The sequence below is a fragment of the Lithobates pipiens genome, unplaced genomic scaffold, assembly GCF_037356315.1.
Source record: "Lithobates pipiens isolate NorthernLeopardFrog02 unplaced genomic scaffold, aLitPip1_a1.2 Scaffold_3, whole genome shotgun sequence".
Taxonomy (NCBI): Eukaryota; Metazoa; Chordata; class Amphibia; order Anura; family Ranidae; genus Lithobates; species Lithobates pipiens.
The window spans coordinates 282,425,707-282,453,687 of NW_027507790.1; the positions used below are offsets into that span (position 1 = coordinate 282,425,707).

Here is a 27,981-nt window from a genome sequence, read left to right on the forward strand (position 1 = left end):
ATTCGCTATGTGGAGAAAACACGTGACTGGCGCCGCTTCCCTTCTCCAATATGGCGGCGGCGGCCTCACAACAATCGCAGGCGGCCTGACAACCAATCAGAGAGAGGGATGTGTACGCTGAGCTGTCAGTGGGTAGCCCCGCCCCCTAGCTCTAATTGGACGCTGTCTCCGGCTCTGTTTACCTGCCTCGCTTTTCTATTGGTCCGGAGGACTGTTGTAGTCAGTGGTAGGTGGGGTATATTCCCCGCCCCCTTGCTGTGATTGGCCGTCCTTCTCAGTCATGCTTCTCTTCCCCGATGGCTCCGCGCAGAGCCGCCCGCAACCCCCGAACAGCCGGCGGAGCTCCGAGAGCCCCAATCCCGGGACTGCTGATCCTGGGGGCCGGAGTGCTGATCGGAGCCGTCATATTATTCTGGGAGAACCCGAGAGTGACCGGAGCCAAGGAGGAGGAGCCGAGAGTGAGAGAGGTGAGGGGCGGTGTGGGAGGAGCATACAGGTGGTATGGGGGTGTGGGAGGCGCATACACGTGGTATGGGGAGTGTGGGAGGGACATACATGGTGTGTGGGAGGGGCATACACGTGGTATTGGGAGTGTGGGAGGAGCATACGCGTGGTATGGGGTTGTGGGAGGAACATACGTGGGGTGTGGGAGGAGCATACACGTGGTATGGGGGGTGTGGGAGGAGCATACGCGTGGTATAAGGGGGTGTGGGAGGAGCATACGCGTGGTATGGGGTGTGTGGGAGGAGCATACGCGTGGTATGGGGGGTGTGGGAGGAGCATACGCATGGTATGGGGGGTGTGGGAGGAGCATACGCGTGGTATGGGGGGTGTGGGAGGAGCATACATGGGATGTGGGAGGAGCATACGCGTGGTATGGGGGTGTGGGAGGAGCATACGCGTGATATGGGGGGAGCATACACGTGGTATGGGGAGTGTGGGAGGAGCATACAGGTGGTATGGGGGTGTGGGAGGAGCATACACGTGGTATGGGGGGTGGGAGGGGCATACACGTCGTATGGGGAGTGTGGGAGGGACATACATGTGGTATGTGGTGTGGGAGGGGCATACACGTGGTATGGGGGTGTGGGAGGAGTATACGCGTGGTATGGGGGTGTGGGAGGAGCATACGTGTGGTATGGGGGTGTGGGAGGAGCATACGTGTGGTATGGGGAGTTTTGGAGGAGCATACACGTGGTATTGGGAGTGTGGGAGGGGCATACACGTGGTATGGGGGGTGGGAGGGGCATACACGTGGTAAAGGGGTGTGGGAGGAGCATACATGGTGTGTGGGAGGGGCATACACATGGTATGGGGGTGTGGGAGGGGCATACACGTGGTATGAGGGTGTGGGAGGAGCATACGCGTGGTATGGGGGTGTGGGAGGAGCATACGTGGGGTGTGGGAGGAGCATACGCGTGGTATGGGGGTGTGGGAGGAGCATACGCGTGGTATGGGGGGTGTGGGAGGAGCATACGCGTGGTATGGGGGGTGTGGGAGGAGCATACGCGTGGTATAAGGGGGTGTGGGAGGAGCATACAGGTGGTATAGGGGGTGTGGCAGGAGCATACAGGTGGTATGGGGGGTGTGGGAGGAGCATACGCGTGGTATGGGGGGTGTGGGAGGAGCATACGCGTGGTATGGGGGGTGTGGGAGGAGCATACGCGTGGTATGGGGGGTGTGGGAGGAGCATACATGGGATGTGGGAGGAGCATACGCGTGGTATGGGGGTGTGGGAGGAGCATACGCGTGATATGGGGGGAGCATACACGTGGTATGGGGAGTGTGGGAGGAGCATACGCGTGGTATGGGGGTGTGGGAGGAACATACGTGGGGTGTGAGAGGAGCATATGCGTGGTATGGGGGTGTGGGAGGAGTATACGCGTGGTATGGGGGGTGTGGGAGGAGCATACGCGTGGTATGGGGGGTTTGGGAGGAGCATACGCGTGGTATGGGGGGTGTGGGAGGAGCATACGCGTGGTATGGGGGGTGTGGGAGGAGCATACGTGTGGTATGGGGGTGTGGGAGGAGCATACATGGGATGTGGGAGGAGCATACGCGTGGTATGGGGGTGTGGGAGGAGCATACGCGTGATATGGGGGGAGCATACACGTGGTATGGGGAGTGTGGGAGGAGCATACGCGTGGTATGGGGGTGTGGGAGGAGCATACACGTGGTATGGGGGGTGGGAGGGGCATACACGTGGTATGGGGAGTGTGGGAGGGACATACACGTGGTATGTGGTGTGGAAGGGGCATACATGGTGTGTGGGAGGGGCATACACGTGGTATGGGGGTGTGGGAGGAGTATACGCGTGGTATGGGGGTGTGGGAGGAGCATACGTGTGGTATGGGGGTGTGGGAGGAGCATACGTGTGGTATGGGGGTGTGGGAGGAGCATACGTGTGGTATGGGGAGTTTTGGAGGAGCATACACGTGGTATTGGGAGTGTGGGAGGGGCATACACGTGGTATGGGGGGTGGGAGGGGCATACACGTGGTATAGGGGTGTGGGAGGAGCATACATGGTGTGTGGGAGGGGCATACACATGGTATGGGGGTGTGGGAGGGGCATACACGTGGTATGAGGGTGTGGGAGGAGCATATGCGTGGTATGGGGGTGTGGGAGGAGCATACGTGGGGTGTGGGAGGAGCATACGCGTGGTATGGGGGTGTGGGAGGAGCATACGCGTGGTATGGGGGGTGTGGGAGGAGCATACGCGTGGTATGGGGGGTGTGGGAGGAGCATACGCGTGGTATAAGGGGGTGTGGGAGGAGCATACAGGTGGTATAGGGGGTGTGGGAGGAGCATACGCGTGGTATGGGGGGTGTGGGAGGAGCATACGTGTGGTATGGGGGGTGTGGGAGGAGCATACGCGTGGTATGGGGGGTGTGGGAGGAGCATACGCGTGGTATGGGGGGTGTGGGAGGAGCATACATGGGATGTGGGAGGAGCATACGCGTGGTATGGGGGTGTGGGAGGAGCATACGCGTGATATGGGGGGAGCATACACGTGGTATGGGGAGTGTGGGAGGAGCATACGCGTGGTATGGGGGTGTGGGAGGAACATACGTGGGGTGTGAGAGGAGCATATGCGTGGTATGGGGGTGTGGGAGGAGTATACGCGTGGTATGGGGGGTGTGGGAGGAGCATACGCGTGGTATGGGGGGTGTGGGAGGAGCATACGCGTGGTATGGGGGGTGTGGGAGGAGCATACGCGTGGTATGGGGAGTGTGGGAGGAGAATACGTGTGGTATGGGGGTGTGGGAGGAGCATACATGGGATGTGGGAGGAGCATACGCGTGGTATGGGGGTGTGGGAGGAGCATACGCGTGATATGGGGGGAGCATACACGTGGTATGGGGAGTGTGGGAGGAGCATACGCGTGGTATGGGGGTGTGGGAGGAGCATACGTGGGGTGTGAGAGGAGCATACGCGTGGTATGGGGGTGTGGGAGGAGCATACGTGGAGTGTGGGAGGAGCATACAGGTGGTTTGGGGAGTGTGGGAGGGGCATACGCGTGGTATGTGGTGTGGGAGGGGCATACGCGTGGTATGTGGTGTGGGAGGGGCATACGCGTGGTATGGGGAGTGTGGGAGGGGCATTCACGTGGTATGGGGGTGTGGGAGGGGCATTCACGTGGAATGGGGGTGTGGGAGGGGCATACACGTGGTATGGGGAGTGTGGGAGGGGCATACACGTGGTATGGGGAGTGTGGGAGGGGCATACACGTGGTATGGGGAGTGTGGGAGGGGCATACACGTGGTATGGGGAGTATGGGAGGGGCATACATGGGGTGTGGGAGGGGCATACAAGTGGTATGGCAGTGTGGGAGGGGCATACATGTGGTATGGGGCGTGTGGGAGGGGCATACATGTGGTATGGGGGTGTGGGAGGAGCATACATGGGGTGTGGGAGGGGCATACAAGTGGTATGGGGGTGTGGGAGGAGCATACATGGGGTGTGGGAGGGGCATACACGTGGTATGGGGGTGTGGGAGGAGCATACACGTGGTATGGGGGTGTGGGAGGAGCATACGCGTGGTATGGGGGTGTGGGAGGAGCATACACGTGGTATGGGGGTGTGGGAGGAGCATACGCGTGGTATGGGGAGTGTGGGAGGGGCATACACGTGGTATGGGGGTGTGGGAGGAGCATACACGTGGTATGGGGGGTGTGGGAGGGGCATACACGTGGTGTGGGAGGGGCATTCACATGGTATGGGGAGTGTGGGAGGAGCATACACGTGGTGTGGGGGGGTGGGAGGAGCATACACGTGGTGTGGAGGGGTGGGAGGAGCATACACGTGGTGTGGGGGGGTGGGAGGGGCATTCACGTGGTATGGGGGGTGTGGGAGGAGCATACACGTGGTATGGGGGGTGTGGGAGGGGCATTCACTGGTATGGGGTGTGGGAGGGGCATACACGTGGTATGGGGGGTGTGGGAGGGGCATTCACGTGGTATGGGGTGTGGGAGGGGCATACATGTGGTATGGGGGGTGTGGGAGGGGCATACATGTGGTGTGGGGGAGCAAATATGGTTTCCAGGATGTGTGGGGATTGGACCAGCTAAGGCTGGATGATGTCACTGGTGGGTGGGGCTGCCATTGTGCGTAGTGATTGGCTCTCTTCTCAGTTCCAGATCCAGCCCAGTTCCCTGTCATCCAATCAGATTGGTCAGCTGGTCTCGGGGATCGATGATGAGCGTCTGTGGTCGTCCTTCATCCGTCCGATGCTGATAGAGAGAAGTCCGGGGAGTCCCGGCAACCGGCGGGTCAGAGAGGTGAGAGCCGGTGATGGCGGCTTCCATATCCTTCATACCGACCAACCGCAGAGCCCGATGTACAGTGCAGGCAGTGCTGATTGGTTGTCTCCTGAGTGGGCGTGTGTACAGTGCCTGGAAAAAGTATTCATACCCCTTGGAATTCCCCACATTTTGTTACAACCAAAACCATAAATGTATTTTATTGGGATTTTATGTGATGGACCAACACAAAGTGTCACATAATTGTGAAGTGGAAGGAAAATGATAAATGATACAAATAAATATGTGAAAAGTGTGGGGGAGGGGCATTTGTATGGCGCCCCCCCGGAGTCAATACTTTGTAGAACCCCCTTTCTCTACAAGTCTTTTTGGGGGTGTCTCTACCAGCTTTGCCCATCTAGAGAGGACATTTCTGCCCATTCTTCTTCTCTGTAGAATATCTCAAGCTCTGTCAGATTGGATGGAGAGCGTCTGTGATCAGCAATTTTCAAGTCTGGCCACAGATTCTCAATGGGATTTAGGTCTGGACTGTGACTGGGCCATTCTAACACATGAATATGCTTTGATCTACTCCAGGGATCTGCAATTAGCGGACCTCCAGCTGTTACAAAACTACAAGTCCCATCATGCCTCTGGGTCTCATGCTTGTGGCTGTCAGTCTTGCTATGCCTCATGGGACTTGTAGTTCTACAACAGCTGGAGGTCCTCTAATTGCCTATCCCTGCTCTAGAACATTCCATCTTTCAGGACATCCCCTAAGAGATCGTGGCTCCCCCTCCCACGGGAAATCAGGAGGCCTCCACGTTGCTTCCGTGTGTCCTCCAGCCGGTGGCTCCTCTCTGGTGGGAGTCGTGATCTCTCGGGGCTTTCCTGGAAAGGTTCTCACCTGTTTTTTTTTGCTAGGAGAGTGATCCTCCCACTTGCCTCTTGGTGGACGGTCCCGTGGGCTCCCTCTGCCCCTTCCGTGCTCTGGGGGGGGGGGGAGCCTGTACTGCCTGGAAGTGCTGCCCTTTTTTTTCTTGCAGGAGGGGCGGTTTGCTGTGGTTCCCCCCCCCCCCCCCCAGCACCACGGGACGGTGCAAGGCTGAGCCACCGCCATTGTTCTGGTGGCCGAAGAGAGTCCTAGGCCACGTCCCGTGGCGTGTGCAGGAAGAGGCAGCACTTTCCGGCTCGGGCCGCAAGCGCAGGGGGGAGAGGGCAGAGTCACCTGGTGCCTTCTTCAGGTTTCGGGTCGGCGCTGTGGGGCTTTTGGATCCGGAACCAGCTTTCTTTCACCACGTGACCGCATTGCACTCTGCTATGGAGGACAATACAGCAGATAAGGGGGCAAGCCAAGGCACCAGCAAGGCCAAGGTCCTTTTTATTACTCGGGCCCTTTTTCTCCCGTGGGGGTTTTATTGGTTCCTGGTGGGTTAGCACCTCTGCCTAGCAGTAGGGGACTCCGCAGAAGGTGGCGGGGGTGGTGGGGGTGGCTGGCTCGGGCACAGGGAAGTAATGCCGCATTCACACGAGCGGAATGTCCGACAGAAAAAGTTCAAAACGGGTATAGGAAGGAGGTCAGCAGCAATTATCAAAAGTAACGTACCGACATCCCTAATAATAATAATAATAATAATGATAATAATAAGGCACAAAGAGTTGATTAGCTGGGATTTTAAAGGTTCACCAAATACACAAACCGACAACAATGTAACAAAGCAATATATCAATCATTTTATTAAACAACATAAAAGTAAGGACCGCAGTTCCAGTCAACATTCTGGGTATAAACGCACATCTCAGCCCTAACTGCCGAGAGAACTGGGGGTCACATACAGGTTTATTCTCTTGTCCTGCTATTTGAACATGTTTCGACCCAGGTTGGCTTCATCAGGAAAAGGGATGAGAATATCCAATAGACATAAAAAAAGACAAGATATGCAAAGCCTGGGGTGTGTAGAAGGAAAAAGGAAGAGAAAAGCATAGCAATTAATGAACAACAATTCAAATATTAAATACAATGAATGTACAAATATGGCCTACAGCAATCCAAACAAAAAAAAAAAAAAGAGAGAGAGAGAAGAAAGGGAGGAGAAGGAAGGAAAAAAAAGAGAAGGAGAAAAAAGGGAAGTAAAAAAGAGAAGAAAGGGAGGAGAATGTAGGAAAGAAAAAAAAGAAAAAGTCCTAGACCTAGAAAGAGAACATGTTCTAAATTTTTCAGACTGAACCAATTCCTATCGGGGAAATCCGCTCGTCTGTATTCTGTTCCGACCGACCAAAAACGACGCATGCTCTGAAGCAAGTACAAGGCGGAAGCTATTGGCTACTGGCTGTTCAACTTCCTTTTTCTAGTCCCGCCGTACGTGTTGTACGTCACCGCGTTCTGGACGGTCGGACTTTGGTGTGATGGCGTGTACGCAGGAAAGCTTGAGTGGAATTCTGTCGGAGAAACCTTCATAGTTTATTCCAATGGAAAAAAACGCGTTTGCTTGCGCTCTGCAGCAGCTCTTTTTAGCGTGGTCCTTTGTTCTTCTTCTGCTTGTCCAGGCCAAAAACCTCTGTTCACCCAACCAAGAGAAGGTGTCCTGTCTGCAAAGGAAAAATGAAGTGAAGCTTGGACTAAAGTCGCTTTGTGCAGACCGTATATGAGAGTCTCCACCCATTTGTGGCAATCTGGTTACGACCATTAATGATGGGCTCTGCGCCACCTTTCAAGCCTTTGGGTCAAACCTACAAGAAGAACCCGGTCCCTTAGGTCTCCAATGCCATCTTCAGAATCCCAAGGGGGCTCCCTAATACAGGCGGGGGGGGGGGGGGGGGTCCGATCTCCCAGGACACTTCCCAAGAGCCTGCTTCCCTCGCTCCACGTGGAACAGATTCAGAGGAGGAGGAAAATGAAGCTGATACCTCCGCTAAGTACAAGATGCCACTAGAAAAGGTTAACCACGTGCTTACTGGGCACTTAAACCCCCCCCCCCCCCTCCCTTCCTTCCTGCCCAGACCAATTTTCAGGTTTCAGCGCTGACGCACTTTAAATGACAATTGCGCGGTCATACAACACTGCACCCAAATTTAAATTTTTATAATTTTAATCCCACAAATAGAGCTTTCTTTTGGTGGTATTTGATCACCTCTGCGTTTTTTTTTTTTTTTTTTTTTTTTTTTTTTTTTTATCAAAAAAGACCAAATTTAAACTTTTTTTTTTTTTTTTTTTTTTTTTTTTTATCAAAAAAGACCAAATTTAAACTTTTTTTTTTTTTTTTTTTTTTTTTTTTTTATATTTTGCAAACAAGTCATTTTTCTCCCTCATTGATGTACACTGATGAGGCTGCACTGATGGACACCAATAGGCTGCATTGATGGGCACTGATAGGCGGCACTGGTGTGCACTGAGAGGTGGCACTGAAGGGCATTGATAGATGGCACTGGTGGGCATTGATAGGTGGCAGTGATGGGCACTGGTAGGTTACACTGATGGGCAGCACTGCTTGGTGGCACTGATTGGCACCACTGGTGGGCATTGATAGGTGGCAGTGATGGGCACTGGTAGGTTACACTGATAGGCAGCACTGCTAGGTGGCACTGATGAGGCACTGATTGGCACCACTGGTGGGCATTGATAGGTGGCAGTGGTGTGCACTGAGAGGTGGCACTGGTGGGTGGAACTGAAGGGCACTAATAGGTGGCACTGGTGGGCACTAATAGGTGGCAGTGATGGACACTGATAGGCAGCACTGCTAGGTGGCACTGATTGGCACCACTGGTGGGCATTGATAGGTGGCAGTGGTGTGCACTGAGAGGTGGCACTGGTGGGTGGAACTGAAGGGCACTAATAGGTGGCACTGGTGGGCACTAATAGGTGGCAGTGATGGACACTGATAGGCAGCACTGCTAGGTGGCACTGATTGGCATCACTGGTGGGCACTGGCAGGCGGTAATTGTGGGCAAAGATGAGGTAGATGTGCCTCCTTCCTCTTTGGGATCGATGTCCCTTGCACATAAGTCGGTGATTGGCTTTATTTTATTTTATTATTTATTTTATTTATTTTAAATGATTACTGAGCTTTTGTTTACATCACGTGATCAGCTGTCGTTTGGCTATGGTGCGGCCGCCAAGAGGTTAAAGGACTCCTAAAAGTAATCCATATGCTACCTTGGGGGGTAGAGGAGGAAAAGAAGGAGCTCCCCCTACATGACCGCAGGATTGGGAGACTCAAAAGGCCGCGCTTCTCCTGATGATAAAAAGAAGAAATGGCTGGAACCGGAGAAGAAGACCTTTTTATTTCTCTGAGGCTCACAAGAGAAGATTCCCGGAAAATTCTGACCCAACTTTCCAGAACTGGATTCCGCTTTCTCACAGGTCTCAAAATCAACTGACTTCGCCTGATGAAGATACGGGACACACTAGAGGAGCCCATGAAGAATTGTAAATACCTATAAATGGGATATATATATATAATGTGTGTTCTTTATAAAAAATAGAAATGTATTAATACAAATTTTTTTACATGATAAAAAGATTCCCAATGGGAAGCCCAGACAGGAAAACACATGTACATCATACTACAGATTATATGACAAGTGGCACCGCCCCGCTACACACAAAGATACCAGCCATACAATTAACAGATGATGGCGAGTAGGGGGAAAAGCCAACGCGTTTCGATATGTATGAATTATAATCTTCTTCAGGAACTGATACCACTTCTGAAAATACACAAAATAATGAATACAAATTGAAATCCAAATGGATACATAGAATATGAGACATTTTCAAAATTTCAATCTTGCATATCAAGTATATTATCGGAGAGAAGAGCATTCCCTCAACACGGATCATCATCTTCAGTCTGCAGACAATGCGCCTTTCATCACATATGGGGGGGCCGATGGATGAATCCCAAAGGGCACCAAAAGCACGAAACGGGGGGGGGGGGGGGAGACCCAAAGTTTCCAACCAGAGAAAAAAATGTATGTATGTTTTTGGCGCGGCGGCCAGAACAACTAACGTTCTATTAATTGTTCTGAAGACGGATCCTATTTTTTTTGCGGAAGGTCCAAAATCGAGCTCAGGAAGTGATCCTTCCTACGTTTTGCTCGAATCCATCGGGTAAGGGGGAAGAAGAATTCCATACCTTGCATGTTAAAAGTCTTAAGTTACCTGGAAGCCACTAAGGACGTTGGGCTTTCAGACGCGTTATTTCCTTCATTTGCTGGTGGTAAAAAAGGAAGACCGGCTACCAGAGGAACCCTTGCCAGATGCGTGAGAGTGTCTCTCTCCGGGGCCGAGTCCCTTACAGGTGAGTTGGGCAGAAAAAGCTGCCCCCCCCCCTCGGACAAATTTGTAAGGCGGCTACATGGACGAGTCTGACGACCTTTGCCGGTCGTTAAAGGTGAGGCCTGCTGGCGGTTCGGGACCAGGCTTTCGGAAGGAAAGTCTTACAGGCTGTTGTGGGTCTCGATTTATCCTCTCTGGTGACCGTCCTGAATGACGTTTTGGGAAAAGTCAAGTTGGACCCGCCGGTGACTTGTTTTCCGATAGTCTTTCAGGACAGCAGTGACCCGCCCTTTTTATTCTGCTGCTGTAATACTGTGATATAAATGTCACTTGTGTGTTGCAGCCGGGGGCCGGAGGTTCTCTACAAACAACCGATGAAAGCAACATGGAGGAATCCCGATAAAGATTTGATGGACGAGGTGTTTCCTGTGGGAGGAGGAGCCATGGTCTCTAAGACTATTGGAAAACAAGTTACCGGTAAGTCTTACTTGAATTTTTGGTTGTAACGAGACAAAATGTGGGAAATGTCAAGGGGTGTGAATACTTTTTCAAGGCACTGTATGGTGTCAGCGATCGGTGTGTATGTTGTCAGTGATTGGTGTCAGTGTGTATGGTGTCGGGGATCAGTGGGGGTTGTGTCAGCGATTGGTGGGGGTGTGTATGGTGTTTGCGATCGGTGGGGTGTGTATGGTGTCAGCGATCGGTGGGGGTGTATGGTGTCAGCGATCGGTGGGGGTGTGTATGGTGTCAGCAATCGGTGGGGGTGTGTATGGTGTCAGCAATCGGTGGGGGTGTGCATGGTGTCAGCAATCGGTGGGGGTGTGTATGGTGTCAGCAATCGGTGGGGGTGTGTATGGTGTCAGCAATCGGTGGGGGTGTGTATGGTGTCAGCAATCGGTGGGGGGGTGTGTATGGTGTCAGCGATTGGTGGGGGTCTGTATGGTGTCAACAATTGGTGGGGGTCTGTATGGTGTCAGCGATCAGTGTGTATGGTGTCAGCGATTGGTGGGGGTGGTGTCAGCGATCGGTTGGGGTGTGTATGGTGTTTGCAATCGGTGGGGTGTGTATGGTGTCAGCGATCGGTGGGGGTTTGTATGGTGTCAGCAATTGGTGGGGGTGTGTATGGTGTTTGCAATCGGTGGGGGGTGTATGGTGTCAGCGATCGGTGTGTATGTTGTTAGTGATTGGTGTCAGTGTGTAGAGAATTGCGTAGAATGGCAAAGTTTAGCGATTTGTGTTGTCACATCCAATAGTGAAAGAACTAAAAAAAAAAGGGGGTTCCCCTAGTGGTGGACTTTGAAGGCACCTACACCAGTAAGTATAATATACAAGCTTTATTGATAAATAAAATCATATCATGAAAAGATTAGACAACATAATACATATGATACAAAAAGTTGGTGAATTAATCATCCATACGTAATGTAGTTAGCCATAGCATTCATTTCCCTACGCGTTTCGGAGCGCTGGGAGTCTCCTTCTTCAGGGTCAGATATACACTATGGAATGCAATTCTAGTGGAGAATAAACAGCAGAACATTAGAACGATGGAATAACTTGCAGAGAAGAATTGTTATTTTGTATAACAGTATACTTCCATACCAACAACTAATATTGTATAAGGGTGGTGTGAAGTTGATTAAAAGCAGATGGAACCGGTCAGGAAATAGATGTAGATGACTCTCCAAATTCCAAGGTTTCCACAATTATATGATATTAAGTAGAAGCTTTGAATTATAAATTGTATGCAGCCAAAAGGCATTAGAGGGAGGGGAAGCAAGGCCGGGCGCAAATCGCGGTGAGCAAAGTAGTGGGGAAATGATTAGTCAAAATATGGCGGGAAATAAAATACCGGTGGAAAAATGAAGATCTACCGTATTTATCGGCATATAACACACGCCGGCGTATAACACGCACCCCACGTGTAGGAAGGAATTTTAAGGAAAATAACTTTTTTAGGAGGGGAGTTTAACGGAAAAAAAACGTACCGTACATTTAAATGCCCATCAGTGTCCATCTGCAGCCTTGTCCATTTTATTTGCCTCTTCTTTTTTTTTTTTTTTTAAATGCCGCCGCTGAGATACAGAGCCGGATGTGTATCACGGCGGCGCGCGGTAGTTCTCGGTGGCCTTTGGCTCTTCTCGGCAGCTTTCGGCCCGGCTGAGAACGGCCGGAAGCCGCCGAGAAGAGCCCGAAGGTGGCCGAAAGGCTCAGAACTGCGGGGGGATTGGCGTATAACTCGCACCCGCGATTTTTTTTCCCCTGCTTTTAAGGGGAAAAAGGTGCGTGTTATACACCGATAAATACGGTATATATAGTAAGGCTGCAGGAAAGCTACTAATACTTGTAAAGATATACTCTATAGGAAACACTATTAGAAATCGGGAAAAAATGATGAAGAATTGAAAACCCCGTATTCATGTAAGAAAAACCTTTTATGGGAATCGGAAATTATAAAGAATATTTCTGCATGATCGCCGATTGCCGTCAGGGGTCAATAAAAATTAGAAATCCAGAGAACGCGATGAATAAATATGTGAACCCTTATTGATACAGGGAAGACCTTGTGGGATTTGGAGGCCATAAAGAATATTCATATATAACTACAAGTTGCCGATGAGGATGGACAGTCGTTATTACTAACAGTGGATACAGAATCTAATTACCAATTACAAAATGAATAAAAATAACAAAAACTGAAGAAAACAATCATTCCAAAATGTAATTACCGACATAATTTGATAATTACAGATGTAGCGCCGGCTCCTGAAGAGCGTGCACTTGTGTTTTTCAAATTTAAGGTCACACCTGAACTGCAGTTTGGTTTGGGTACAATTGTCTAAATTTGGACTTTAGCATCAGTCTGATTGGACTGGGAGATGTTCAGCCTGGCCATAGGGGGCGCTGTCTCTTCTGGCAGGCATGGAACCACAGTCTGGTTGGGTGCTTTAAGGTTACCTTCTCTCAGAGCCTGCCCAGTGGGAGTGTCACTCTCGCTGTGCTTTCTGGGAGAGGGTATTTAAGATGCGGACGTCACGTGGTTCGGGGTTCCGGTCCAGAAGGATGTACTGACTTCACGGTCCTCCTGACCAGCCCCCGGGAAGGCTATGGCCTGGAGTGCAGATCCACCCGATCTTGATGTCTCGGGGCTGGCTAGCCCGAGGCAAGGAAACTAAAGGAGGATTCCGAGGTGGTTGGGTGCCGGTTTGGGAGAGACCCAGTGACTTCATAGCTATCCAGGGGACTCTTCAGAAGAAGACCACATACGAGTTGGTTTCTTACTAAGAGCCTGGAAGGGCTGAAGTATCCAAGAGAATCCGGTCTGGCTGAAAGATCCGGGCATCCTACGAGTTTAGTTTTCCTACGTGTTCTGCAACAATGTCTGTGGCAGAGACTTGTTCCTGAGGAAGCACCTTGTTGGCTGCGAGACCTTGTGAGAGACGGACTGTCCAACCCGAGTGATCATCCAGCTGTGATTGGCTGTTCTCTGGATGAACTTCCTTTCCAACCCTCTGATCCCATTTTAAGAGACTGTTCATTGTCTGTTTTTTGCAAATAAAATCCATTCAAGTGGATCTGTTGTCAGTCTCTCGAGTTACTGGGCATCTACCACGGGACACCCCGAGACGTGAAGTGAGGAGAAAGAAGGGAACGGTAAGCCCAAACTAACCAGCAGCTCCTTTGGGGGTCAGTGCTACACGGATAATAACATTGGATCCAAGATTATGTAGAAAAACATTATATAGCAAGAAAGAGGACACTATAGAACAGATATTATATAACAAAGCAAAGAATTGTTATTGTTCCATGCCCCCTGATGAAAAACCTTCAAGAAACAGTTTAAACCAAATGCTATCATTTAGGCCCGGAGGGTGGGTAGCCCTGAGTTTGTGTATCCACCGAGATTCTAGTTGGAGGAGGGCCTTATTCCAGCCCCCCCCCCCCCCCCCCCAAAAAAAATGTGATCTTAGGAAACTTACCATTGCTTCCTATGGTTGTGTGGCGGCCCAGTGGAAGATCCGGGTCTCAGGATTGCATGCTGACAATATGTCTATAGGCCCTCTTCCAAAATTCTACTTTCGTCTTCTCAATATAGAAACGATCGTATTCACAAAGTAATAGATCAATCGCTCCAAACGTGCGACAATCGGCGGAGTGTCCGGGGCGGAAGACTTGATTTTTTGTGTGTTAGCATATATTTGCAATAGTGACATTCGCCACAGATAAAGGTCCCTCTATACTTGCAACCATTTTTTTTTTTTTTTTCGAGTTTCCCCCTAAAATTTGCTGTTACCTATCCTGTCTCCAATAGAGGTGGCCTGTTTAAACGTGAAAAGGGGTTTAGGTGAAACAAATTTCCCCAACAGTGGGTCACATACAAGAAGATGCCAATATTTGTCAACAATCTTTCTTGTATTGTCCTATTGATTACTGTATTTTGTAACGATTCTAGTCGTGTTGATGTCTTTTCTAGTTTTTGTTGAGTAGAGTTTCTCCCAGATGCTTGTTTGAAAGCCCGTTTGTAGGGAGGCGTGGGAGTAGCCCCCCGCAGCAATAATCTGTCGCGGAGCTCTTTTTGCCTCCTCCCTAAATATCGCGTCCTCAGAACAATTTCGTCTTATTCTCCAAATATCGACTATAAGGAATTGAGTTTAGGAGAGGCTCAGAGTGGAAGCAAAAAGGATAGAATTCCCTGCAGTAGGTTTCCTATACAGTCTGCTCATAATGGAGCCCGACTTCTGTAAACTTCAAGATCAAGGAATGTAATAGAATGTGAGTCAAAAGACAGAAGGTGAATCCTAAATTTAAATCATTTTTGTTAATTTTCAATAGCCATTGTTCCAATAGATTTGAGGGTCCATCCCAGATGATGAAAATGTCATCGATGTACCGGTACCAACATAAAATGTGGTCCGTATACATTGATAAGTCTTCATCATATAGGACAGTGATTCTCAACCAGGGTTCCTTCAGCCTTGGGCCATTTCTGCCTCTCGAAGAATAACGTCCCACCAACACCATTGATCTTTTTAGCTATCTGCAAGGAGGTAATTCTTCCCAATGACCACAAGTGTGAGGACCGTTCTTTCCAATGACCACAAGTGTAAGGACCATTCTTCCCACTGACCACAAGTGTAAGGACCATTCTTCCCACTGACCACAAGTGTGAGGACCATTCTTCCCAATGACCACAAGTGTGAGGACCATTCTTACCACTGACCACAAGTGTAAGGACCATTCTTCCCAATGACCAAGTGTGAGGACCATTCTTCCCACTGACCACAAGTGTAAGGACCATTCTTCCCAATGACCACAAGTGTAAGGACCATTCTTCCCACTGACCACAAGTGTGAGGACCATTCTTCCCACTGACCACAAGTGTAAGGACCATTCTTACCACTGACCACAAGTGTAAGGACCATTCTTCCCAATGACCACAAGTGTGAGGACCATTCTTCCCACTGACCACAAGTGTAAGGACCATTCTTCCCACTGACCACAAGTGTGAGGACCATTCTTCCCACTGACCACAAGTGTAAGGACCATTCTTACCACTGACCACAAGTGTAAGGACCATTCTTCCCAATGACCACAAGTGTGAGGACCATTCTTCCCACTGACCACAAGTGTAAGGACCATTCTTCCCACTGACCACAAGTGTAAGGACCATTCTTACCACTGACCACAAGTGTAAGGACCATTCTTCCCAATGACCACAAGTGTGAGGACCATTCTTCCCACTGACCACAAGTGTAAGGACCATTCTTCCCACTGACCACAAGTGTAAGGATCATTCTTCCCAATGACCACAAGTGTAAGGACCATTCTTCCCAATGACCACAAGTGTAAGGACCATTCTTCCCACTGACCACAAGTGTAAGGACCATTCTTCCCACTGACCACAAGTGTAAGGACCATTCTTCCCACTGACCACAAGTGTGAGGACCATTCTTCCCACTGACCACAAGTGTAAGGACCATTCTTACCACTGACCACAAGTGTAAGGACCATTCTTCCCAATGACCACAAGTGTGAGGACCATTCTTCCCACTGACCACAAGTGTAAGGATCATTCTTCCCACTGACCACAAGTGTAAGGACCATTCTTCCCACTGACCACAAGTGTGAGGATCATTCTTCCCAATGACCACAAGTGTGAGGACCATTCTTCCCAATGACCACAAGTGTAAGGAGTTGTAGATTTCTAATGTTCAGCAGAGGGTTCCCCGACACCGGAGACCTATTTCAAGGGTTCCTCTGGGTTGGAAAGGTTGAGATAGGCTGATTTAGGACCATGGCCTCCTTCTCCCCCAGGTACGAGTTTGCGTAGGAAGGGGCACAACAAGTCCCCATCGCTACTCCCTGCACCTGGAGGTAGTGGGCGCCATTGAAAGTAAAAATGTTACGTTGAAGAATAAATTCCAGCATTGAAGTGATGAATTCACCATATATATGTGTTTAATTACAGCCAATCCCTTAGTATGAGGGATTGAGCTGTAAAGGGACTTTTCCTCTACTGTGACCAGTAAAGCGCCCTCAGGAATTTGTAAATGATCAATGATTTGAAGAAAATGTACTGTGTCCTTGAAAAAGGAAGGCAAGGATACGACCAAGGGTTTAAGAAACTCACCAATGAGTTTACTGGCATTTTCACTTATTGCCCCGATGCCTGAAATGTTAGGCCGCCGGGGTTTTTTTTTTTTTTTTTTTTGCATCTTTGTGGGAATACCGTTGTACGTGGGAATTTATTCCTGATATAATCCCGGGTCTGTTTCGTGATGATGTTGTTTGTGAATGAATTATCTACAAGTAAGTAGAAGTCATTGTTGTATTTTTTGACAATGTCAGATGGGACACGTCGATACCAATCAATATTTTTAAGTATTTTATTGCACATATTGATATAGGTGACGTTATCGAATATAACGATATTGCCGCCTTTATCCGCAGGCTTTATTGTTATTTGGCTGTTAGAAAGTTGCCGAATATTCTCTTGCATTAAAATTGGGTGAGGACTTGGTATGGTGTCAGTGTGTATGGTGTCAGCGATCGGTGGGGGTGTGTATGTGTTGTCAGTGATTGGTGTCAGCATTTGGTGTGTATGGTGTCAGTAATCGGCGGGGGTGTGTATGGTATCAGTGCTCGGTGTGTATGGTGTCAGCGATCGGTGGAGGTGTGTATGGTGTCAGCGATCGGTGGGGGTGCGTATGGTGTCAGCGATCGGTGGAGGTGCGTATGGTGTCAGCGATCGGTGGAGGTGCGTATGGTGTCAGCGATCGGTGGAGGTGCGTATGGTGTCAGCGATCGGTGGGGGTGCGTATGGTGTCAGCGATCGGTGGAGGTGTGTATGGTGTCAGCGATCGGTGGGGGTGTGTATGGTGTCAGCGATCGGTGGAGGTGTGTATGGTGTCAGCGATCGGTGGAGGTGTGTATGGTGTCAGCGATCGGTGGAGGTGTGTATGGTGTCAGCGATCGGTGGAGGTGTGTATGGTGTCAGCGATTGGTGGGGGTGTGTATGGTGTCAGCGATCGGTGGAGGTGTGTATGGTGTCAGCGATCGGTGGGGGTGTGTATGGTGTCAGCGATCGTTGGGGGTGTGTATGGTGTCAGCGATCGGTGGAGGCGTGTATGGTGTCAGCGATCGGTGGAGGTGCGTATGGTGTCAGCGATCGGTGGGGGTGTGTATGGTGTCAACGATCGGTGGGGGTGTGTATGTGTTGTCAGTGATTGGTGTCAGCATTTGGTGTGTATGGTGTCAGTAATCGGCAGGGGTGTGTATGGTGTCAGTAATCGGCGGGGGTGTGTATGGTATCAGTGCTCGGTGTGTATGGTGTCAGCGATCGGTGGAGGTGTGTATGGTGTCAGCGATCGGTGGGGGTGCGTATGGTGTCAGCGATCGGTGGAGGTGTGTATGGTGTCAGCGATCGGTGGGGGTGTGTATGGTGTCAGCGATCGGTGGAGGTGTGTATGGTGTCAGCGATCGGTGGAGGTGTGTATGGTGTCAGCGATCGGTGGAGGTGTGTATGGTGTCAGCGATCGGTGGAGGTGTGTATGGTGTCAGCGATTGGTGGGGGTGTGTATGGTGTCAGCGATCGGTGGAGGTGTGTATGGTGTCAGCGATCGGTGGGGGTGCGTATGGTGTCAGCGATCGGTGGGGGTGTGTATGGTGTCAGAGATCGTTGGGGGTGTGTATGGTGTCAGCGATCGGTGGAGGCGTGTATGGTGTCAGCGATCGGTGGAGGTGCGTATGGTGTCAGCGATCGGTGGGGGTGTGTATGGTGTCAACGATCGGTGGAGGTGTGTATGGTGTCAGCGATCGGTGGAGGTGCGTATGGTGTCAGCGATCGGTGGAGGTGTGTATGGTGTCAGCGATCGGTGGGGGTGTGTATGGTGTCAGCGATCGGTGGGGGTGTGTATGGTGTCAGCGATCGGTGGAGGTGCGTATGGTGTCAGCGATCGGTGGAGGTGCGTATGGTGTCAGCGATCGGTGGAGGTGCGTATGGTGTCAGCGATCGGTGGGGGTGTGTATGGTGTCAGCGATCGGTGGGGGTGTGTATGGTGTCAGCGATCGGTGGGGGTGCGTATGGTGTCAGCGATCGGTGGAGGTGCGTATGGTGTCAGCGATCGGTGGAGGTGCGTATGGTGTCAGCGATCGGTGGAGGTGCGTATGGTGTCAGCGATCGGTGGAGGTGCGTATGGTGTCAGCGATCGGTGGAGGTGCGTATGGTGTCAGCGATCGGTGGAGGTGTGTATGGTGTCAGCGATCGGTGGGGGTGTGTATGGTGTCAGCGATCGGTGGAGGTGTGTATGGTGTCAGCGATCGGTGGGGGTGTGTATGGTGTCAGCGATCGGTGGAGGTGTGTATGGTGTCAGCGATCGGTGGAGGCGTGTATGGTGTCAGCGATCGGTGGGGGTGTGTATGGTGTCAGCGATCGGTGGAGGTGTGTATGGTGTCAGTGATCGGTGGAGGTGTGTATGGTGTCAGCGATCGGTGGGGGAGCGTATGGTGTCAGCGATCGGTGGAGGTGCGTATGGTGTCAGCGATCGGTGGAGGTGTGTATGGTGTCAGCGATCGGTGGGGGTGTGTATGGTGTCAGCGATCGGTGTTCAGTTGGTTTTGCGGTCCCTGACGCTCTCTCTTGCTCCTCCCAGCTCATCTCTGGTCACTTGCGCTCGTTGTCGGCGGGGTGGACGGTGGATCTGGATGAGTTTAATGCGGTGACCCCGCGGGGGACGCTCTCCTTCGGAAACATCGTGGCCACATTGAATCCCTCGGCCCCGCATCGCCTGGTCTTCGCCTGTCATCTGGATTCCAAGTGGTTTCTCCCGGACCGGAGGGGGCGGGCCTTTGTCGGGGCCACAGACTCGGCGGTTCCCTGCGCTCTGATCCTGGAGGCCATCACTGCGCTAAACCACCGCCTGCAGGAACATAAGAAGAAGGTGACTCCCCCAAGCTTCTCCTCCTACATCTCATCCACCAATCTGAGGGGTCGGCTCACCAACTCCTAATAATAAATCCCACTAGAGGAGCCGACTCACCATTTCCTAATAATAGATCCACCAATCAGACAAACCGGCTCTCCAATTCTTAATAATCCACCAATTAGAGGAGCCGGCTCTCCGATTCCTAATAATAGATCCACCAATCAGAAGAGCTGGTTCACCAATTCCTAATAATGGATCCACCAATCAGAGGAGCCGGCTCAATCATACAGTACATATCCTCTTGTGACTCACCACCCCGACCAGGAGGGAGTGAATATTTCCTATGTATGATTTCCAGCCTTCTGATTGGATGATGAGGTGGCGCTGGATGTCAGAGCTGAGTGGTGTCCCCGCCTGGCACTGATAACAGAACCGGCTGAACAAAATACAGACATGTGGCCCCCGCGGTGCCTGGCATTCACCTCTCTCTGATTTCCAGGGCTCGTCGCTGACTCTGCAGCTTTTCTTCCTGGACGGCGAGGAGGCGTTTGGAGAATGGTCAGAGAGTGATTCGCTGTACGGGGCGCGCCACTTGGCGGGACGTCTAGAGAAGGAGCCAATTCAGGGAGGAGGCGGGACTCAGCTGGACGCCATTGTAAGTGCATAAGTAGGTACATTGTCTGCTCCAGTTTTAGTAAATCCCCCCCCCCCCCCAAATATATGACCAGAAGTCTATAATTCCCCCCTCCAATAATGGAGTTCAGGTGTCTCCAGGGAAGGGTCCTGGTAATGCTCCATCATAAAAAAGACCCCGTAGACAATTGTGCTCTTCCAACCTTGTGGTAACAGTTTCATGAAAACCCTTTTCTATTCCAGCATGAATGTGCCCCCCCCCCCCCCCTCCGTGTACAAAGCCAGCTCCATAAAGACACGAGTTGATTAATTTGGACCAACCAGTTTGGACCAGCTCCATAAAGACATGGGGTGACCAGTTTAGACCAGCTCCATAAAGACATGGGTTGACCAGTTTAGACCAGCTCCATAAAGACATGGTGTGACCAGTTTGGACCAGCTCCATAAAGACATGGGGTGACCAGTTTAGACCAGCTCCATAAAGACGTGGGTTGACCAGTTTAGACCAGCTCCATAAAGACATGGGTTGACCAGTTTAGACCAGCTCCATAAAGACATGGGGGGACCAGTTTGGACCAGCTCCATAAAGACATGGGGTGACCAGTTTGGACCAGCTCCATAAAGACATGGGGTGACCAGTTTAGACCAGCTCCATAAAGACATGGGGGGACCAGTTTAGACCAGCTCCATAAAGACATGGGGGGACCAGTTTAGACCAGCTCCATAAAGACATGGGGGGACCAGTTTGGACCAGCTCCATAAAGACATGGGGGGACCAGTTTGGACCAGCTCCATAAAGACATGGGCTGACCAGTGTGATCCAGCTCCATAAAGACATGGGGTGACCAGTTTGGACCAGCTCCATAAAGACATGGGGGGACCAGTTTGGACCAGTTCCATAAAGACATGGGGTGACCAGTTTGGACCAGCTCCATAAAGACATGGGGGGACCAGTTTAGACCAGCTCCATAAAGACATGGGGGGACCAGTTTGGACCAGCTCCATAAAGACATGGGGTGACCAGTTTGGACCAGCTCCATAAAGACATGGGGGGACCAGTTTAGACCAGCTCCATAAAGACATGGGGGGACCAGTTTGGACCAGCTCCATAAAGACATGGGGTGACCAGTTTAGACCAGCTCCATAAAGACATGGGGTGACCAGTTTGGACCAGCTCCATAAAGACATGGGGTGACCAGTTTGGACCAGCTCCATAAAGACATGGGGTGACCAGTTTAGACCAGCTACATAAAGACATGGGGTGACCAGTTTGGACCAGCTCCATAAAGACATGGGATGACCAGTTTGGACCAGCTCCATAAAGACATGGTGTGACCAGTTTGGACCAGCTTCATAAAGACATGGGGGGACAAGTTTGGACCAGCTCCACAAAAACATGGGTTGACCAGTTTGGACCAGCTCCATAAAGACATGGGGTGACCAGTTTGGACCAGCTCCATAAAGACATGGGGTGACCAATTTGGACCAGCTCCATAAAGACATGGGTTGACCAGTTTGGACCAGCTTCATAAAGACATGGGGGGACAAGTTTGGACCAGCTCCACAAAAACATGGGTTGACCAGTTTGGACCAGCTCCATAAAGACATGGGGTGACCAGTTTGGACCAGCTCCATAAAGACATGGGTTGACCAGTTTGGACCAGCTCCATAAAGACATGGGGGGGACCAGTTTGGATCAGCTCCATAAAGACATGGGGTGACCAGTTTGGACCAGCTCCATAAAGACATGGGTTGACCAGTTTGGACCAGCTCCATAAAGACATGGGGTGACCAGTTTAGACCAGCTCCATAAAGACATGGGTTGAACAGTTTAGACCAGCTCCATAAAGACATGGGGGGACCAGTTTGGACCAGCTCCACAAAAACATGGGTTGACCAGTTTGGACCAGCTCCATAAAGACATGGGGTGACCAGTTTGGACCAGCTCCATAAAGACATGGGGTGACCAGTTTGGACCAGCTCCATAAAGACATGGGGTGACCAGTTTGGACCAGCTCCATAAAGACATGGGTTGACCAGTTTGGACCAGCTCCATAAAGACATGGGGTGACCAGTTTGGACCAGCTCCATAAAGACATGGGTTGACCAGTTTGGACCAGCTTCATAAAGACATGGGGGGACAAGTTTGGACCAGCTCCACAAAAACATGGGTTGACCAGTTTGGACCAGCTCCATAAAGACATGGGGTGACCAGTTTGGACCAGCTCCATAAAGACATGGGGTGACCAATTTGGACCAGCTCCATAAAGACATGGGTTGACCAGTTTGGACCAGCTTCATAAAGACATGGGGGGACAAGTTTGGACCAGCTCCACAAAAACATGGGTTGACCAGTTTGGACCAGCTCCATAAAGACATGGGGTGACCAGTTTGGACCAGCTCCATAAAGACATGGGTTGACCAGTTTGGACCAGCTCCATAAAGACATGGGGGGGACCAGTTTGGATCAGCTCCATAAAGACATGGGGTGACCAGTTTGGACCAGCTCCATAAAGACATGGGTTGACCAGTTTGGACCAGCTCCATAAAGACATGGGGTGACCAGTTTAGACCAGCTCCATAAAGACATGGGGTGACCAGTTTGGACCAGCTCCATAAAGACATGGGGTGACCAGTTTGGACCAGCTCCATAAAGACATGGGTTGAACAGTTTAGACCAGCTCCATAAAGACATGGGTTGACCAGTTTAGACCAGCTCCATAAAGACATGGGGGGACCAGTTTGGACCAGCTCCATAAAGACATGGGTTGACCAGTTTAGACCAGCTCCATAAAGACATGGGGGGACCAGTTTGGACCAGCTCCACAAAAACATGGGTTGACCAGTTTGGACCAGCTCCATAAAGACATGGGGTGACCAGTTTGGACCAGCTCCATAAAGACATGGGGTGACCAGTTTGGACCAGCTCCATAAAGACATGGGGTGACCAGTTTGGACCAGCTCCATAAAGACATGGGGTGACCAGTTTGGACCAGCTCCATAAAGACATGGGTTGACCAGTTTGGACCAGCTCCATAAAGACATGGGGTGACCAGTTTGGACCAGCTCCATAAAGACATGGGGTGACCAGTTTGGACCAGCTCCATAAAGACATGGGGTGACCAGTTTAGACCAGCTCCATAAAGACATGGGTTGACCAGTTTGGACCAGCTCCATAAAGATATGGGGTGACATAGACATTTTCAGGGACATAGATCTGATAAATGTATCTATGTGATGGTCAGGTGTTGGGGTCATGGCGAGGTGTCGGGGTCATGGTCAGGTGCCAGGTGTTGGGGTCATGATAGGTGTTGGGGTTACGATTGGGGTCAGGTGATGGGGGTCAGTTGTTGGAGTCAGGATCAGATCTTGGGTTAACAGTTGGGGCTTCAAGTCACAGTTTGGGTCGTGGTCAGAAGTTGGGGTCGTGGTCAGAAGTTGGGGTCACGATGAGGTGTGCACAGACTTTTGGCCACGTGGCGTATGAAGGAGCCGTATTACAGAAGAGTGACCCTTCCCCTTGGGATCCAGGCATGGGGGATCTGTCTTCTGATTGGTCTCTCTTTCCCTCAGGATCTCTTTGTTCTTTTGGATTTGCTGGGAGCTCCGAATCCTCTGATCGTCAACCACTTCGAGGAAACCCGCAAACACTTCCTGAGACTCCACTCCCTGGGTGAGGATCCATACCGGGTACCGGTGGGTATAGGAGAGCCTATGACAACCACAAATACTGAGCTCCAATCAAATGTGTAGGCTCAGTAGTGTATATGCCCCATCCCCCGATTTTAAGTGTTATTCCACCTTCCAGGTAAATCCAGAGAGACAGCGCCGAGCTCCTCCCTACATCGATTGTCATTTCTTTATATTCCCACCCCCCCTCATTTCTTTCTATAGGGGGAGGGGATATGCTGCCTTGCAGGGTCCCTCTGGAGCCCCAGCATAGCCGCTTCTATGTGTGCGCTTCTGTCCCCAGGACTGAAGCCCCTCCCCCGTTCCTCCTCCAGGGCATTTGAATTGCATGAGCAAAGTGAAAGCAGAGGGTCCTACACCCTCCCCTCTGGGGGTGGGGAGAATAAGGTAAGTGAGATACGGCTCCAAGCAGAGTCGGTCCTTGAATGCTACCTGGTTTCGGCCTCTTGCATTCTCTGTACACAAGAGCTCAGACTGGGGGAGAGATAAGCAGCACAGAGAGCCAATCAGTTGATGAGTTGACGAGAAATAATGCTAATAGGAGGAGAGAGCAAAGTATCAGAGATATGCTCATCACTGTGCTGCTTCTCCTTTCACTGTCCATTCATAGGCTGGGGGCGGGTCAAGGATGACCCAGGCTCAGTGTTTTTGTATTTTATCCTTTGATGGGCTGTTCATTTTCATCTTGTTATTTTTGACTGGAGTTCTTCTTTAAGGCTAATGGTATGGCCTCCAAACTCCTCTCCCCTCACCCACTCTCTCAGTCTGAATGGTATGGCCTCTGGTCTCTGTACTCCCCCACAAACTCAATGTAAATGGTATGGCCTCCATTCTCCTCTGTACTCCCCCCCCACTAGTTCAGTCTGGATGGTATGGCCCTCAGCCTCCTCTATATGCCCCTACTAGCTCAATTTGGATGGTATAGCCTCCATTCTCCTCTATACTCCCCCATTAGCTCAGTTTGTATGGTATAGCATGTGGACTCCTCTATACCCCCCACCAGCTCAGTCTAGATGGTATGGCCTCCATTCTGCTCTATACTCATCCACTATCTCAAACTTGATGGTATGGCCTCCATTATCCTATATACCCCCCCACTAGCTCAGTCTAGATGGTATGGCCCTCAACATCCTACAAATCGCCCACATTAGCTCAGTATAGATGGTATGGCCTCCATTCTCCTCCATACTCCCCCCACTAGCTCATTCTGGTTGATCTGACCTCTGGCCTCCTCTATACTCCCCCACTAGCTCATTTTGACTGGTATGGCCTCCAACCTCCTCTATGCTCTCCCACTATCTCAGTCTGGATGGTATGACCTGTTGTCTCTTCTATACCCCCCACTAGCTCAGTCTAGATCAGGGGTGCTCAACCTGTGGCTCTCCAGCTGTTGCGGAACTACAAGTCCCATGAGGCATAGCAAGACTCCGACAGCCACAAGCATGACACCCAGAGGCAGAGGCATGATGGGACTTGTAGTTTTGCAACAGCTGGAGAGCCACAGGTTGAGCACCCCTGGTCTAGATGGTATGGCCTCAATTCTCCTTAGAGCACTAAATGACACGTAGAGGGTAGAGAGCATATCCTATGTACATAAATCCCCAGCGCTCATAGAGAGTATGGGCCCCGGCCTGAGATGCACATTTTTTTTCTGACATACTTACTGTATGTGACCGGACCCCTGTGGGGGCGCAGAGTTGCATGAATGTCCCTCTCCTATCTTCTTCCATTCTTGATCGCTGCCCTAGGTAGGATCGGGAATGTTCTCTTTCATTCTCTCCTTACGTTCTGGAATCTTCTCTCTTATTCTCTCCTCTATGTTCTGGAATCTTCTCTTTCTCTCATTCTCGCTATGTTCAGGAATGATCCCTCTCATTCTCTCCTCTATATTTGGGAATTCTCTCTCTCTCGTAAGAGAGATAGAGAGGGGGGAGAGAGAGAGAACATTCCTGAAAGTAGAGGAGAGAGATCATTCCTGAACATAGAGAGAAAGAGAAGATTTCAGAACGTAGAGGAGAGAATGAGAGAGAACATTCCAGAACGTAAGGAGAGAATGAGAGAGAACATTCCCAATCCTACCTAGGGCAGCGATCAAGAACGGGATAAGATAGGAGAGGGACATTAATACAACTCTGTGCCCCCACAGGGGTCCGGTCACATACAGTAATTATTTCAGAAAAATCTCTCTCTCTCTCTCTCTCTCTGTCTCTGTCTCTGTCTCTGTCTCTGTCTCTGTCTCTCTCTCTCTCTCTCTCTCTCTCTGTCTCTGTCTCTGTCTCTGTCTCTGTCTCTGTCTCTCTCTCTCTCTGTCTCTGTCTCTGTCTCTCTCTCTCTCTCTCTCTCTCTCTCTCTGTCTCTGTCTCTGTCTCTGTCTCTGTCTCTGTCTCTCTGTCTCTCTCTCTGTCTCTCTCTCTCTCTGTCTCTCTCTCTCTGTCTCTCTGTCTCTGTCTCTCTGTCTCTCTCTCTCTGTCTCTCTGTCTCTGTCTCTCTCTCTCTCTCTCTCTCTCTCTCTCTCTCTCTCTCTCTCTCTCTCTCTCTCTCTCCTCTCTCTCTCTCTCTCTCTCTCTCTCTCTCTCTCTCTCCTCTCTCTCTCCTCTCTCTCTCTCTCCTCTCTCTCTCCTCTCTCTCTCTCTCCTCTCTCTCTCCTCTACATTCAGGAATGTTCTCTCTCATTCTGTTTTGAATATCAATGTTCTTTTTTTTTCCCTGTAGAGAAACGGTTGCATCGGCTGAATCTCCTGCAGTCTCACCCTGTGGAGAATTCCTATTTTCATCCTGAATTGTATTATGGATCAGTAGAAGACGACCATATTCCCTTTCTCCGGAAAGGTAATTGCCGTCCTAGCCTTAGATAGACTTGTGTCCTTTTTTTTATTTTTTATTTTTTTATTTTTTACCTATGCAACTTTTTCTTATTTGGAATGATCTTTTTTGTTCCTTGTAGGTGTTCCTGTTCTTCATGTCATCTCCACACCATTCCCGGAGGTCTGGCACACTCATGATGATACGGAGGAGAAGCTTCACCGACCAACAGTTGCCAACCTGTGCCGGATCTTCGTAGCTTTCCTCAGCGAGACCCTAGCCCTCTGACCCTGGCGCCATATTGGATTCATGTTTACAATATATTGGACCTGATGGAGACCTCCTGAGATGAGGCTCCATGAGAGGCCACACTAGGTCAATCTGGAACATCTAGACACTCCATTGCATCATTGCCAATACATAATTCTGGTGGAAACTTCTACCCAACCAAAGTTTTTTTTTATCTCCCAAAATTGCAAATGGGTCAAGCTTTGTCAGAATGTTTTTATTTGGGGGGAATTGAACAGATGCTTTTCTGACCCGGGACTGTCTGAGGAGCTCATGTGAAATGTCCGTCTATCTCTGTATAATATCTTATGTAGTATTCTGGTGGAGATCCTTTGTAGGGCTGGGCTGTCCTAACCTTGGCTTCATTCTGGGATTGGGGTACTGGGCTGTCCAGATTCTCTGTCTCTCTGTGATTGGCTCAGTACCAGGCTCTCTGGATCCTCTGTCTCTCTGTGATTGGCTCAGTACCAGGCTCTCTGGATTCTCTGTGATTGGCTCAGTACCAGGCTTTCTGGATTCTCTGTGGTTGGCTGAGAACCGGGCTTTCCACATTCTCCATCTTTCTGTGATTGGCTCAGTACCGGGCTCTCTGGATCCTCTGTCTCTCTGTGATTGGCTCAGTACCGGGCTCTCTGGATCCTCTGTCTCTCTGTGATTGGCTCAGTACCGGGCTCTCTGGATCCTCTGTCTCTTTGTGATTGGCTCAGTACCGGGCTCTCTGGATCCTCTGTCTCTCTGTGATTGGCTCAGTACCAGGCTCTCTGGATCCTCTGTCTCTTTGTGATTGGCTCAGTACTGGGCTTTCCTGATTCTCCATCTCTCTGCGATTGGCTCGATACCGCACTCCGGATTCTCCGTCTCGCATTCCTGGAATTGCGGTGGCAGTTTTGCTCCTGTTTTCTCTGACGATTCCATTGCTTTTGTCTTTCTCTGTAGATTTGTTGGTCATTTGATGCCATCTACATCTACGCATGGTTGTCCCGCTCTCGACAGAACTGGAAATACGGAGAATCCTGTCTGTAAATATGATATTTGTATATTTTGTGGCCTTGGAACTAAAAATAAACGATTTGTATTGGTCACTTTTGTGTCTGTTTGCAATTTTATTTTTATTTTTTTAAATC

The 27,981-nt window shown here is 50.4% G+C and overlaps 1 protein-coding gene across 5 annotated transcripts; it reads left to right on the forward strand.

Moving 5' to 3' along the window:
* Positions 1–257: 257 nt before the first annotated feature.
* QPCTL (glutaminyl-peptide cyclotransferase like) lies at positions 258–27,939 on the forward strand. Of its 5 annotated transcripts, none has more exons than XR_013263997.1 (8): positions 260–467; positions 4,634–4,780; positions 19,172–19,459; positions 19,944–20,099; positions 23,651–23,750; positions 26,480–26,596; positions 26,712–27,441; positions 27,614–27,939. XR_013263997.1 is itself a non-coding variant. In XM_077463211.1 (7 exons), exons 1-7 carry the CDS (start codon positions 297–299, stop codon positions 26,855–26,857), a joined length of 1,119 nt encoding a protein of 372 aa, XP_077319337.1. In that variant the 5' UTR covers positions 258–296; the 3' UTR covers positions 26,858–27,939. The 5 variants fall into 5 exon arrangements, 2 of the variants coding, with proteins under 2 accessions (XP_077319337.1, XP_077319336.1); XR_013263996.1 differs by having other exon boundaries at positions 26,712–27,285; positions 27,329–27,939; XR_013263998.1 differs by lacking the exon at positions 27,614–27,939 and having other exon boundaries at positions 258–467; positions 23,651–23,773; positions 26,712–26,858.
* The last annotated feature ends 42 nt before the right edge of the window (positions 27,940–27,981 follow it).

Coding starts and splice junctions, on each gene's coding strand:
- QPCTL (XM_077463210.1), top strand. CDS start 297: ATGGCTCCGCGCAGAGCCGCCCGCAACCCCCGAACAGCCGGCGGAGCT. Junction 19,460..19,943: donor TGCAGGAACATAAGAAGAAG/GTGACTCCCCCA, acceptor TCTGATTTCCAG/GGCTCGTCGCTGACTCTGCA. Junction 26,597..26,711: donor TATTCCCTTTCTCCGGAAAG/GTAATTGCCGTC, acceptor TGTTCCTTGTAG/GTGTTCCTGTTCTTCATGTC.